This window comes from Rattus rattus, chromosome 14, assembly GCF_011064425.1.
Source record: "Rattus rattus isolate New Zealand chromosome 14, Rrattus_CSIRO_v1, whole genome shotgun sequence".
NCBI classification, from domain to species: Eukaryota; Metazoa; Chordata; class Mammalia; order Rodentia; family Muridae; genus Rattus; species Rattus rattus.
Genome location: NC_046167.1, coordinates 43,100,128 through 43,113,924, shown reverse-complemented (window position 1 = coordinate 43,113,924; position 13,797 = coordinate 43,100,128). Strand labels below are relative to the sequence as shown.

Sequence of the window (13,797 nt, the reverse complement as noted above, 5' to 3'; positions counted from 1 at the left end):
ATCTCTAGAGCTTTTAAAGTTATGTCTGCAATTATGAATGTGCTGGAAAGAAGGGAGGCAGAGCAGGCCTGTGAGAAAGGCTTCTGAGGCAGGAGAATGGCATACAGTTGACAGTAAAGAGTGCGCAATGGATGTTGCTTTGCTGTATCTTCTGTTACAATCTTTCATGTGGATTTTGGACTTTGGTAAAAGATGTCACATAAAACTTGTGTACTGGGCATTGACATAGTTAATGTAAAGTGAAGAAAATTGGAAGTATTTTCCCAGAGACCACTGTCTTTTTAAACCTCTATCCAAACCATTCTGGGTTTCTTTTGTGTATGTTTTTAACCAATGTTTAACTATTTCTACTATTGCTAGTAGTCATATTTACTATGTGTTGTGTCTATACAAGGAAACCAATTCATAGCAAGGTAGTTATAGAGTAAGAATAGTCAATGTTTGGTTGGTGAGGTGGCATACACAAGTACACACACACACACACACACACACACACACACACACACACACACACACACACACCGATCAAGATTTGTTTCTGGTAGCTTATTAAAATGGCTGTTGGGGTTAATATTCTGTAGAGATTCTATTATACTTTGATTATATCATTGACAAACTCATTCAGCTAATTTATTTTGATCCTACTGTGAGCTTAGTCCTCCTCATAGAGTAGAGTAGGAGACTGGCACACTCAGGATGTTTTTGGTGGCAAGTTCACAGTGTTTCAGTTTTTTAAGTTGGAAAGTCAATGTTATACATGAAAGATAAACTTTAATAAATCTTAACTAAATAAGGTACTTCTTATCTCCAGGGCATTTATCTTCACCTGTATATGCTGTGAGGTGACTAAATAAACTCATCTAGCTCTCATTTCACCTTTTGGAATACTGTAGGACCAGGCTCCATCACTGCCTATTCCTTGGGGAAAGCTGGCCTCACTGTGCTACACTAATAACAATCACATAGTAATATTCAAATGTTCATTAATGCGGTTCTCAAGCAGATGCAGGTGGGGATTTATCTATGATGAACACAATTTGATTTCAGTATGCAATTAGGTGGGCTGTGGGTTTATTTGCATAGGAATAGTAGTGTTTCCAAGGCTTGCATTTATGACAGATTCACCTCCTGTCAGACAGAAGAATGCAGAAGCGTCACATGCCCACCGTTGTCAAAGTGCAGTTGACTTTTCAAAAACTGAGAGTGTATGGTGCCTGTGTTCCAGAAAAAGTTGAGTTTCCAGGCTTTATTCAGTGTGTGTGTGTGTGTGTGTGTGTGTGTGTGTGTGTGTGTGTGTGCGTGTGTGTGTGTTTGCTTTATGTATGTGTGAGAGTTTGCCATTGTGTGCACAGTACTGATATTCATGATATTCATATTGTGCCTAATATATGTGTTTCCTTTCCTCAGGGCATTGCTCCTGGGCCTGGCCTGCAATCATAGCTTGAAGGGAGTCTCTCTGGATCTCAGCAATTGTGAGGTAAGACCACCCTGACAGAACCGGAATTGATAACAGCCTCAGAATTCTTTCTGCATTCTCCCTGGGTGTACTGTTGTGATTCCACAGGGAGAAGTGAAGCGTTAGAAGACATTATGCAAGTTTCACATGTTCTGTGTTTTGCAATTTTATCTGCAAGCCACCCCAGAACACCTTTCCAATAGCATTCACATATGTTTTTAATGACATTCCCGAGTTCTTAGCACCTGTTGCCTGAGTGTTTTATGATGCATCCCATCGATACAAAGCCATCCACTAGCTTTGTGTCATGAAAAGCAGTGCACCACGTTGGTTTCTGGAGACCAATGCTTAGAGCTGAACTTGGATTTGTGCGGGTGTAAAACAGAATGGCTATCTTCTTAATAACTCTTTTTAATATCTTGGTTTAAGACAGGAGTACTACAATAACTCTTGAAATTATACGGGAGCCCCGAACACTTCCAGTAGAAGAGCCCTCAGAGAAGAATATAAATGCCTGTGTGTTAGAGGAAACCTAGTCTTTCCTCATTTTGAAACTATCCGTTCATGTGGACATTAGTAAGACAATCCCCAGCTACAGACACTTGCCTGCTCTGAGCCTCACTTCGCCCAGTGTGCCCTCCTCATCTCTTTTTCCCAGCAGAATGGAGTCTCCATTCCTGCCCGTGCCTTTAAGGATTGTTGTGCTGTGGTTCCTACTAGCCCTCTTCCTTGCAAGTCCTTGAGGATTGAAGTCAAAGGTTGACTTCCTTATAAATCAGTCAGACTGTGTCATCACAGGCAAACTGGCTGATTCGTTAATCACTCTGCTTGTTACTGTGACAAGTATTTGACAAAAGGAACTTAGAGACCAAAGGTTTTGTTTCAGTTCACTGTTTTAAGACTGCCATTATCTCAGGATGCAGAGTACCAGGCAGCTGTCACATCATAGCCGTAGCCAGGAAGCAGAGAGCAGTGAGTGCTACTACTGTTTGTTTTCTCCTTTAGTTAAATCCAGGACCCCCAATTCCAGGATTCTGCTTGCCTACATCATGGGTGACTTTTTCCCTCAGTTAAACTGATCTGGGAATGCCTCAGCAGACATATCCAGAAGTGAGCCTGAAGGTGATTCCAGATCCAGATTCAGGGTGTGTGTGTGTGTGTGTGTGTGTGTGTGTGTGTGTGTGTGTGTTTGTGTGATAGAAGTGGGATTAGTATTTCCCTAGGAAGCTGTTACAAGATCTGAAGGAATTCTGTTTAGAAACATACCCTAAGTCATCCTCTGACAGTGTTCCTGTCTGTGTCTCTGCCTGCCACATGCCTTCCTCCCTATGCAGCTCTCACACAATTATAAATTTGGCTCCTGTTTGCTTTCCTAGCCAGGTTGTGGCTTTTTAGAGGGCAAGGTTTATGTAATACATGGTCCCCTCATTGCTTCACAAAATGCCAGGCACCAAGCTGATGCTAGATACTGAGTGAGGTTTGCAGACATAGCTGAAGAGCCACACATGAAGTGACAAGCCTGGAATTGTTCCATATGCAATATCAGTGATGGATTTTGTCATTAATTTTGGTGTGAAAGTCACTATTAAGATTTTATTGTTTCAGGAAAGCAAAGCTACACAAAAGCTAAAAACCAGAAGGAAAAGCCTAGAATACTGATTTTGAGTAATGGAGCTGTCATTGTGATCCTTGGCCCTCTGTTTATAAAGGTAGACATGAAGTAGAAACCAAGTCCAGCAATGGAAAACATTTCTCTTATTAGCACTTTGCTGAGGTGATGGAGCCTGATAAGGAGCAGGAAATTGGTGGGACTGTTTTGACCAGACACAGGCCAAACTACATTAGCTGTGACTCAACGATGGCTTTTTCGGCCTGATAAGGCATTCTTTCCCCACGGTCAAGCTGTGACAAGCATGAGTGATCTGTTGACCACATATACATTTGAGGAAATGGTGAAACCTTAAGTATTTGAAGCAATCCATCTCTCTGATGGTGCTCTGTAGATACCAACATTGACCACCATTAGAACATTAATTATGATTAGTTATTTTTGTCTCAGCTATTTTGAGACAGGACCTTGATCAAAGACTACCAGGTGGACCTGGTTTAAAACTTGTTCCTAATGTCTTGTGTTTTGAAAATCTTTTGAAGGTAATATTAGGTCAACCATATAAAATAGTTTTGTAAGTTAAGAATGTCAGGCAGGCCAGACATAGTGGTGTAGCCCTGAAATAGAACATTAGAAAAATGAGGATACATTTGGGGGTAGGGGGGCCACAGCAGTTTCTAAAGTCAACCTTCAAAGGAAGACCTTTGAACTTCTAGTTTTCTTTTTATGATGATGGAAATCCAGGTCAAATGAGCAATTTGACAGTGGGATCGACCATTGTTATGATAATTTTACCTTAATTTGGTTCTTTCATTTAGGGGTTATAGGAAAATTTACAATGCTAATGAAGCATGTCTTATAAGTATACATGTCTTATAAGAACACAGCCCTATGTCCTTAGTTACAGAACCAGTGACCACGCTTCCTGGCTATGTGTTAAAATGCTGCTCATTAAAATTGGTGAAGCACAAAATTATTATCTGAGATGTTACAGTGTTTTGTTTCACGCTTGGTTCCTAGGGCTAGATGTCCAAATGTAACTGGATTTCAGTTTTTTCCTCTTCATGGCATAGTCGACTTCCCCAAAGGGTATTTGGAGTTACAGGATAGTTCGTGTTGGGATACTTGCTGTTTCTGGGGTTTGATTATTGGTTTCCTGTTTTGGATTAGTTTATGCACTGCTCTCAGAAACTTTTCTTAATGTAGAAACATTCTTTTGCTATTAATTTCTCAGCTTCTCTATCTTAACCACAGCTTTCTTTAGTCTTAGACTGCTAGTCAGAAGCATGAAAGAATTCCACACAACTTTTTCCCCATGATCAGATAAATACAATTTTAAAAACAGGGTCTCTTGTAGGCCAGCCAGATTTGCTTCACAGCCAAGGATAACCTTGAGCTGCTAATCCCAAGGACTGGGACTGTAAGCATGTGTTACCACACTTATTATGTCCCTATTAGATACATGCCTGAATGTCACATTTGACTTTTCACTTAGAACTGAATCATCTACAACGCTCCACCACCCTCAGTAAGAGGACGGTCTCATGAGGAAATACAATTTAAATTCTTCAGTGATGCTGTAACACTGAACTGCTCTCTGATTTTCCTTTTTTTTGAGATAAGATCTTATACATCTCTGGATAGCCAGAGATTCTCTGTGTAGACCAAGTAGACTGCCCTCAAATTTATAGCAATCCCTGTTCCCCACACGTTGGAATTACACGTGCTTACAATCACATGGGCTCTATTTTGCTCATTTTCTTTTTTATTGTCTGTTGTTTATTGTTTGAGTTATCTGGCTTCAAGCTCCACATCTTCCTGCAGGAAGTTCTCAAGTGCTGGGATTATAGATGTGCCACCACCCACCACGCCCAGCTCAATCTTGCTTTTCTTTTAAATAATGCTAGTCATGCAGATGAGCAAGATTTAAAAAACCAGTTTTAGGGGTTGAGATTTAGCTCAGTGGTTAGGCGCTTGCCTAGGAGCATAAAGCCCTGGATTAGGTCCCCAGCTCGAAAAAAACAAAAAAAAAAAAAAAAAAAAAAAAAAAACCAGTTTTATATTCACATATGCACACATGGCTCTGATTATGCAAATTCATTTAAAGGATTTTCATTTACAGTAATGGGAAAGAAGCATTTACTATTTGGGGAAGCTTTAGCTGTAAGGGAATTCTGCGCACCTGAAAACCTATGAATGTAATGGTATTCTTGGTAACTAAAGATGAGTTGTTTAAATTTTTGGACTGTGTTTGGAAGCACCTTCTAGTTGGAGGTATTTCTCGGAAGTGACACTTTAGGCAGTGTATTGTAGACTTCAGCTCTACTTTCGTTCTTGTTCTGCCTGCTGCTGATAATGCTTGTTTGTCTTTCCCCCCTTGGGCTTCCCTTAGCTTGGCCACTGTGTAAGTATTGCATACATCAACAATCTAGGATGTGTTCAACTATTTCATCATTTTTCAGTGTTGAAAAATATGCTAATTTTGTGTGTCTGTGCTTCATCACTAAAAATAGTTACAAAATGAACAGAGTCGATTGCTACATGTCATTTGCATTTCCCATTTCTTTAAAAGGATTATTTTACTGCACATTATGACGAGTCTAGGGATTCTCCTGTACAATTTCATTTCTCCACAAGAATCCCTGGCAGCGCATACACATCAGAAAGGCCAGTGAGCTTGGGGTTATCTTCTTAAATTGTCTCCCTTTTCACACTCTGAACATCACCTCGTGTTTCTTGAGGTGTTGGCTTGAGTCACTTCTCCTAGCATTGTGCTAGGCAGGCTTGCTTCAAGTGTCAGCAGAGCTGGGGCAATGCATCTCAATAGCTACTTATGGTGAAGAACAGGGTTGTTCTTCTTTTGTTTTTTCTTCTGTTTACTTTTAAAATTGGCAGTCTCGAAGTGACACATTATAAAATGTATTTAGAATTAATAGCTAGAAAGATCTACAAAGACAAAAGATACAAGCCCTTCGTTTTTAATATTCTGTGCAATAAGCCTGTAATTGTTTTTAAGGTCCCTGAGGAGTTTCTATTTAATTTCTAATCTTACCTTAGACAGGAAACACAGTTTATATATGGGTATGAGCCCACAGGTGGCTCTTGACATAGCATAGTGCTGGGAGCCTCTAGAGGTGCCAGTGAGAGCTGAAGAGATGGATGAGTGCTTAAGCAATCTCCTAGCTCTAGGTCTTCTGATCTCTAAGAGTACCCAAGCATGTGTGTACATGCACACACACACACAAAGCAAGCAAACCAACGAATATATTTAAAATAAAAATGAACTAAAATTAAAACCCTTTATATTTTGGAGAAAAAAAACAAACAAGGTTTGTATGGAGTTGCCGTGGTAACACAAGCTGGATAGGCATTTGCTAAAGCTAGAGGACACCTGAAAATAACTACAGCAGCTCCTTGGCAGCTTTGGAATCTGCCTCTGGGAGATCACCATTGTGGGTTCAGAATAGTTGGAGAACATGGTGTCTACACTGAAGAGATATGGCTGTTCCTCTTGTCAGCAGTCCACAAACAGTACAGCCAAGAGACTCTTCACATGGCACCATGTAGGGTTGAATATTGGAATAACCTAGATTTGAATTAATGTCAAGGGAGAACATATGTGTATCTCACATGCTGCTCACATGGTCTACACGTAAGGATTTGAGCTTGCTGGATTGTAGTGAGATTCTCAGGAGTCCTGGGAATCAACCCATCTCTATGGACATGGCCCCTGGACAGTGAGAAGTGTTAGGCAGGCTCTCTCCTGTAGGGCTGTGAAACATTCGTGTTCTAGTGTCTTTGCTCAATTTCCAGAATTAGAATAGAAGTTTGTATCTATTGACATACATTGCTGTTTTGTTGTTGTTCGTTTTGGTATGCTTTTTACTGCTAGAGGTTAACCCTGGGGCCCTGAGCATGCCAGATAAGTGCCCAACACTGAGTGATATCCCCAGCTCTCCTCTGAGCAGTTAAACTTGACCTACCCAGCTCCACCACGACCCCTTTTTCAAAGAAGTATGGTATTTATGCTGGATTCTGTGGTGTAGCAAACATTATCATTCCTTTACCATTGAAATAGCATCCTCCCTCCATTTATAGCTATTGGGAGTTGATGATTTTAACACGCTGTGTTAGTGATTTTTCAGGTTCCCCTGCCTTAGAAAGATGGTTTCATTTTGTGTTTGATCTGTTTCTCTAGCTGAGGTCCGGAGGAGCTCAAGTGTTAGAAGGCTGTATCGCTGAAATCCACAACATCACCAGCTTAGATATCTCTGACAACGGTATGTCACAAAAGAAGCTCAGATGCTACTGGAATAAGCAAGACAGGAGGAACTGGCCAGCTAGCCTCAGCCCAATATACACATTCTAACACACATCATAAAATATCCTTCTTCCTGTAGTCAAGATTTGAGCCCAGCATTTTAAGATTCTTGGTAGACATTAAATTATTTCAAAATGTTTACTTAATTAACATCACTTCTGCTGGTTTAGTGAGTGACCTGAACCTGTTAACTTTGCATAGAAAACTTACATACAAGTGAGCAGTGCGGTGGGAGAGGGGAAACTTCACCAATATGATTTCTGGCTGCTGCTGACTTTGCACATCACCCCGAGGAGCTTAGGTAAGTCTGCAGAAAGGAGCTCACCCTGTGAAGCAACAGGATATGAAAGGGAGAGAACTCTAATGAGGATAAAGGCTAAAAGGTCCTGGGACCCTGAGTTCCGTCTGACAGTCACCCCCACTGTATGGCGTCCCTTGTCCTTGTGTTCTGACTCCATGTGTCCTCTTCTTTCCAGGTTTAGAATCCGACCTATCTACCCTGATTGTGTGGCTCAGTAAAAACAGATCAATACAGCACCTGGCGTTAGGCAAAAATTTTAACAATATGAAATCCAAGTAAGAGTTTTGAGTTTTTTTATATGACAATGATGAAAATAGCCAGCCTCCTGACAGCTTTTGATTTCATCCCACTGTCCACATCTTTAAAATCTCTTTAGAAATCTGACGCCTGTGTTGGACAACTTAGTGCAGATGATCCAAGATGAAGACTCTGTGAGTATCACACGACACACTTTACTTGCCTCTTTGTGATGATTTTTACTGGATCTTTATTGAAGTGCTTTCAGATAATTCACATGTAGCTTTTATCAGTATTTTAAAAATGGAATATGCCTTAGTAGAATTTTTGAATACTTAAAATTCTATTCTTTAGTATATCATGAAGATTAAAACTAAGAACTTTTGAAAACATTATTATTGCTATTACTATTATTATTATGTGTGTGTGTATGTGTGTGTGTGTGTGTGTGTGTGTGTGTGTGTGTGTGCGTGCTTGCCAACCTCCCAAGTACCATGGCCCATGTCTTAGGGCTCTTCCCTTCTTCTACATATGATCCTAGGGGCCTCTAGGCTATGAGTCTTGGCAGCAGGACTTTTACCCGCGTCTTCTCATTGGCTCAAAGTAGGAGACGTTTCGAAGGTGTAAATTAACTCTTCAACCCTTCTGCATTCAGTCCAGCTGAAACATGACTCTGCAGATTAACCAGCTGGTTGTTTTACTATGTGTTAGGCTGAAAAGCATCATGTCTTCAGTTTAGACTTCACCTGGTAATTATACAGGTTTTCAGGTAGTAGGGAAGTGTCCTCTCATCCTAAATGGCTGCTTGGACTCTCATCATCTTTCTTATATTTTTGTGCCTTCCAGTTGCTTTTGAGCAAGTCTGAGATCAGAGTTAATTTCGAGTAGCATTCTGTTGGACATGAGAAAAAGAAGCTATTTAGCTGATAAAGTAGAAGCATTCCATGAATTCACTCAGTGGAGTGTTGTGTCTTACCTTCCGTTTTACTGATGCTCAAGACTGCCCTTTTCTTTTCAAAGTCATATTTTGTCATGAAACATAGTTTCTAAAATTCAAATTCTTGTTGCCATTACAAAGATTCACACTGTGGTGGTAGAGTAACTTCTTACATGAATTAGGCAAAGTATGCCATGTTCTGAAAAATATCACTTCCATTTTTGACCTTCCGCCAGGAAATGATAGACAATTCTATGACATCAGTACACTGACTTCCCTAAGGCACCTATAGGTTTGGGCTTCCAGAATTTCTGCCCTGCTAGCCCTCTGTTTGCCTGACAGGTGAAAATTCTGTTTTCTTGATATTCTGACTTGGGACTGTAATTTCTAACCTAAGCTAAAGAATTCAATTAATTATTTAATGGGTTCTGCTATATTGCTGGGTTCTCACCTGCTAAGAATCTCAGCCTTTTTTCCTTTTATATTAGATTACTAAAGCCAAGGATAGAAATGGCATGTAATACTAATTTTATACATTGAATTTGTCTTTGCAACACTCTGTGTTATTAACATATTTCCTGATATTGGTCCATTTTTAAAAGATTTGTGAGCCTAACGTTACAAATGTCATACTTAGTATTCATCCCCAAATATGTGTCTTAGTAAATAATTTAAGACGTTTTCAAGTTCATGAAGAATGTATTATTTCAAGTTCTGCTTGTTGCTTAAGGGTCTTTAAACTGTTTTTGTAATTTTAGTTTCTTAGATAAAGATAATTTTGATATTTAAAATGCACCTGAAAACACATTTGCAGATGACAAATTTTCTATGTAAATGTGAATTCTGCCAAGTTACAAGTTTGATTAGTTATGTTGCTAATAGCTCTACAGTGAATGGCTTTTTATTTTGGTGTCACTGAAAATGATGTGGGTTTTTCAAAAGGCAATTACCATCAATTTTCCTTTTACTTAGCAATCTATAATATACAGACCAATTTAAAGTGATTAGGAGTTGAGCCTCATGCATTCAAATATTTATTCCACAGAAAACCAATTCCTTTGGTCCTATTTTCAGTTTCACTTAACTGAGAGTTGGACATTCAGAATGTAATCTCTGCCTTTGACACTTTGCCCTCTGTGGAACACGTTCCCTGGCAGCCCATGGAATATCTTAGTCACCCAGAATTGCACACAATGCTCAGTGGAAAAACCCAGATTCTCGAGAGCTTCCATATCGTCTTTGGCTGTAGATGAAGGTGACTACATCCAGATTCATGAGATGGTGACAGTGAGCAGCCAACACGACGGAGAATCTGTTCTGAAGGATTGCAAAGAAAGCCCTGTTGTTGTAGTCCACAGAATAGGATGAGTTTCCTCCCAGGATGGCCAGTAACCTGGAGGCTGAGTGCAGATTAAGCGTTAAGCATTCAGGGGGTAAGGCTATATGGAAATATAATGAATCAGGAAGATCTGACCTTATAAATACGTATGCATTCTGTTCCCACTATTCTTCGGCGTTAGTTTGTGTGTATTAGAATTTGAATGTAGTAATGGAGTAGTAGCTTAGAGATCTGGCAGTTTCTCAATAAGAGAAGGAAGCCATGGTAGGTCATTTTGGTAGTGGCAGAATAGAGAGTGTAGAAATGGTGAGACATGGCTACAGCTTTTCATGTTTTGATCTGTTTTTTAGAACATTAGATTGCCTGAGTCTGAGCATTTTTCATTGTTTTCCATGTATCTACATGTGGCTGAATGTAGAAAAGTAAGAATACTGTACACTTAGCTTTCTGGCTGAGATGCCATCGCTGTAGCTGCCAGCAGTCTTTTTTTTACTTGCTTACTTGCTTGGGTTTGACTCTGACTGATGTGCTGTTGCCTTCTGAATGTCCTGGGCTAAGTCTGAGCAGCAGCATAGCACATGGATGTCAAGGATGGTGGTACAGTCACTTGGTCTGAGTTACATGATAGTTCTCTGTTGATATTTGAGTATTTTTTTTATCTTCCTCCTCTTTCTTCTTTTTGAAACAAGGCCTCATACAGTATAGTCTGACCACAATTTATCCCCCTGCCTCTACCTCCCAAGTGCTGAGATTTCAGGTATGAGCTGCCATGCCTGACTGATGTCTACATTTTAACTCTATCCCCCTTACCCTGTCCTTGTATGTCATGAATAGAGACCTCTTTCTTTCATACACATTGGTACATGATCAGTATGACCTGGTGGAGCAGGCACAGGTAGATCTTACATGTGTTTGCTTGTTGTCATGGAAATCACTCAGCTTCCAGGCACTTGCCTGCCTGGGGTGCCAGAGCTGCTTGAGGGAGTGAGGCCAGAGGAGAACATGCCACGTGACAGAGGATGTGCTGGTCTGAACTGGAACCTTTCATGCCTTGGGATTCACTCCTGCACTCAGTCTTGCAAATGCAGATGCCCACAGGATTAGGGAGATAGTAGAACAGCTAGAGGGAGCCAGGCACAGGAGGAAGCCCTGTTAAGTGTTTGGTCATGTACCCTAAAGGCCAGACCAAGCCTGTATCCAGCCTGGATGGTTTTCAGTCTCTAGTTGGTGCAGAGTCACATATGGTATGTGGTCATATGGATTTGACTTTTTGTTCCTTGAACCACAGGAATATCTTTGATGGAAACTTAGGATACAGTTAAAGGATGATGACCAAATGTTCTAAAAGAAGCCCCTTGGGGGTAGTGTGATATAGTTGTTGAGAGCACACACTTTGAAACTAGATCATGCAGGCTGACTCTGATTCAGCTCCGTTCTAATGCTAACTTTTTATTTTGCCTTTTGGTAAGATAGAGTACCATGGAACCCAGGCTGGTTTTGAACACTTTGAGGCTAGCCTTGAACTTCTTTTCCTTTGCCTCTACTTTCCAAGAACTGGGATTATAAACTTGTGTATACACACACACATACACACACATACACACACACCCACACACACACACACCCACACACACACACACACACACACACCTGCTCCCCCCCCCTCATACTCTAATGGTGAGTTTGGTTGACTTGCTTAATAATTGTCTGGTGAATGAGGATGACAATCGTGCTCATGTAATGTAATCGTGGCTGAGGGGGTTAAGTAAATCACACATGGAGAGAGGAAGCAGTGGTTGGGTATAGGAAATGGTTAGGAAATATCCATTGGTTGAACATCATTCATCTTGGGTGTGTTTTATTTTGTATTTGGCCTATGCATTTTAGAGTTATTTTTTCACTTATAGAAAAATAAGTTGTGTAGAAAGGAATAATGGGTCACTTCTATGACCTGTGGCTTTCCGTAGAAGCAGCAGATATTCAGCAATGAAGCACCAGTTCACTCAGGAAGTTTAATGTCAGAACCTTCCTGTTCCAACCTCACCCCCACCCATGGCTTTAGACGGTAATTCCCAAAGTAGATAATTCAATGAGTCCCATCCCTAGTTCTCTGTGGAGAATTGGGAGATTGGTCATTGTTTTGATGATGCTGTTCAGTGCTGTGTACTATTTACCCCACCCCCCAGCCTCTGCAGTCCTTGTCCCTGGCTGACTCAAAACTCAAGACTGAAGTCACCATCATCATCAATGCCTTGGGCAGCAACACCTCCCTGACCAAAGTGGACATCAGTGGGAATAGCATGGGGGACATGGGAGCGAAGATGCTGGCTAAGGCTCTACAGATCAACACCAAACTCAGGTGGGCACCACTGTCCTGATCCTGAGGGCTAGGTACTCCTTCTGGGGGAGTCTGGGCCTCCTAGAATACTCACTGGGAAGAAATGTTTACCAGAGTACTTGGTTGGGACTGTGATGTAAAACCCTGACAAATGGTTGTGGTTCCTTCTTCAATATAGTCTTGACATCTAACCAGGGAGATGATGTCAGTGAGAAGCAGGGAAATCTTTGCAGGCTGTGCTGAGGGAGCAGACCCAGACAATCTGTGTCTTTGAGTGACAGGCCACATTTTAAGAGATGCATCTTCAGGTGATATAGCTATGCAAGTGTCACAGAGATGCTTGCACAAAAGAAACTGTCCATGATATCGCTGGGCAATATAGTTAGTAGTCCATGTTCTTAGTTGGTGCATGACCATATGTGGTTGTGGGTCTGAAGCCTTTCCTGCACTCCACATCTCTGTAATAAAGACTTAAAACAAGGAAACAAGAAGTATGCTTTTCAAAGGCTGGTTCCCCAGGGGAACTATTTCTGTTTCTCAGTCATACCCTGGACTTTTTGTACACAAAACTCTTCTTGAGACCACTAGTGCTTCGTTCCCTTGTTGTCTGTTCCTCAGAGCGATCAGGGTTTCCTACTGGTCTGTCAGTGTGTTGATTGAGCAAATGCCTGTTGCTCTCCGAGGGCTCTTTTGGGATGCTTCCTTTTCTTTAGCATGACACAGAACCAGAACCTTCTAACTAAATTGAAGCCACAAGCCAAGAACAGTAGCAAGAACAGTTTGCAAGTCAGTATGGGTGATGGAGGTCATCAGGATTAGTGTGGGAGAGCAGTAAATGTCAGGCTGAAGACCTCCAGATGAATGAAAGGTAGTGTCTGTCTGTGTCCAGGGAAATCGTAAAACATCAGAAGTGCACATCTTCAGAAGGTAAGGTTGTATTTTTCCTAAATACATTAAGTAAACAGCCTCCTGTCTCATAGTAGCCTAGTCTTTGCCAGCAGAGTGAGGGAAGTTCTCAAGATTATACCAGGACAGGGAAATGAGAAAAAAATGAGATAGAGCAAAGTTCTCTTTAGGTTTTGAGAATAGAAAAGGTCTCTGGACTTGAAGATGTTTATGTTGGACACAGGGCTGGGCAGTCTCTTTGGTCAGGGGCTTCAGTTTCTATGTGAATATAAGGATGCTGTCTGGAGAACAAAGGGACCAAGTCCTCTAGTTGCTGGCTGGTCCCATCTTAAGTATTACAATAAATTAACATA

General features: G+C 41.0%; 1 protein-coding gene across 11 annotated transcripts in view; it reads left to right on the top strand.

Annotated features, from left to right (window-relative positions):
- Carmil1 (capping protein regulator and myosin 1 linker 1) overlaps positions 1–13,797 on the top strand; it is a 279,741-nt gene that overhangs the window by 190,632 nt on the left and 75,312 nt on the right. For 8 of the 11 annotated variants that reach the window (XM_032884200.1, XM_032884198.1, XM_032884195.1 and 5 more), the window contains exons 17-22: positions 1,408–1,477; positions 5,458–5,469; positions 7,264–7,345; positions 7,863–7,962; positions 8,064–8,118; positions 12,387–12,559. In XM_032884200.1, the coding sequence (XP_032740091.1) occupies positions 1,408–1,477; positions 5,458–5,469; positions 7,264–7,345; positions 7,863–7,962; positions 8,064–8,118; positions 12,387–12,559 (492 nt within the window). The remainder of the gene's footprint in view (positions 1–1,407; positions 1,478–5,457; positions 5,470–7,263; positions 7,346–7,862; positions 7,963–8,063; positions 8,119–12,386; positions 12,560–13,797) is intronic. The other 3 variants (XM_032884196.1, XM_032884194.1, XM_032884199.1) reach the window with 1 other exon arrangement.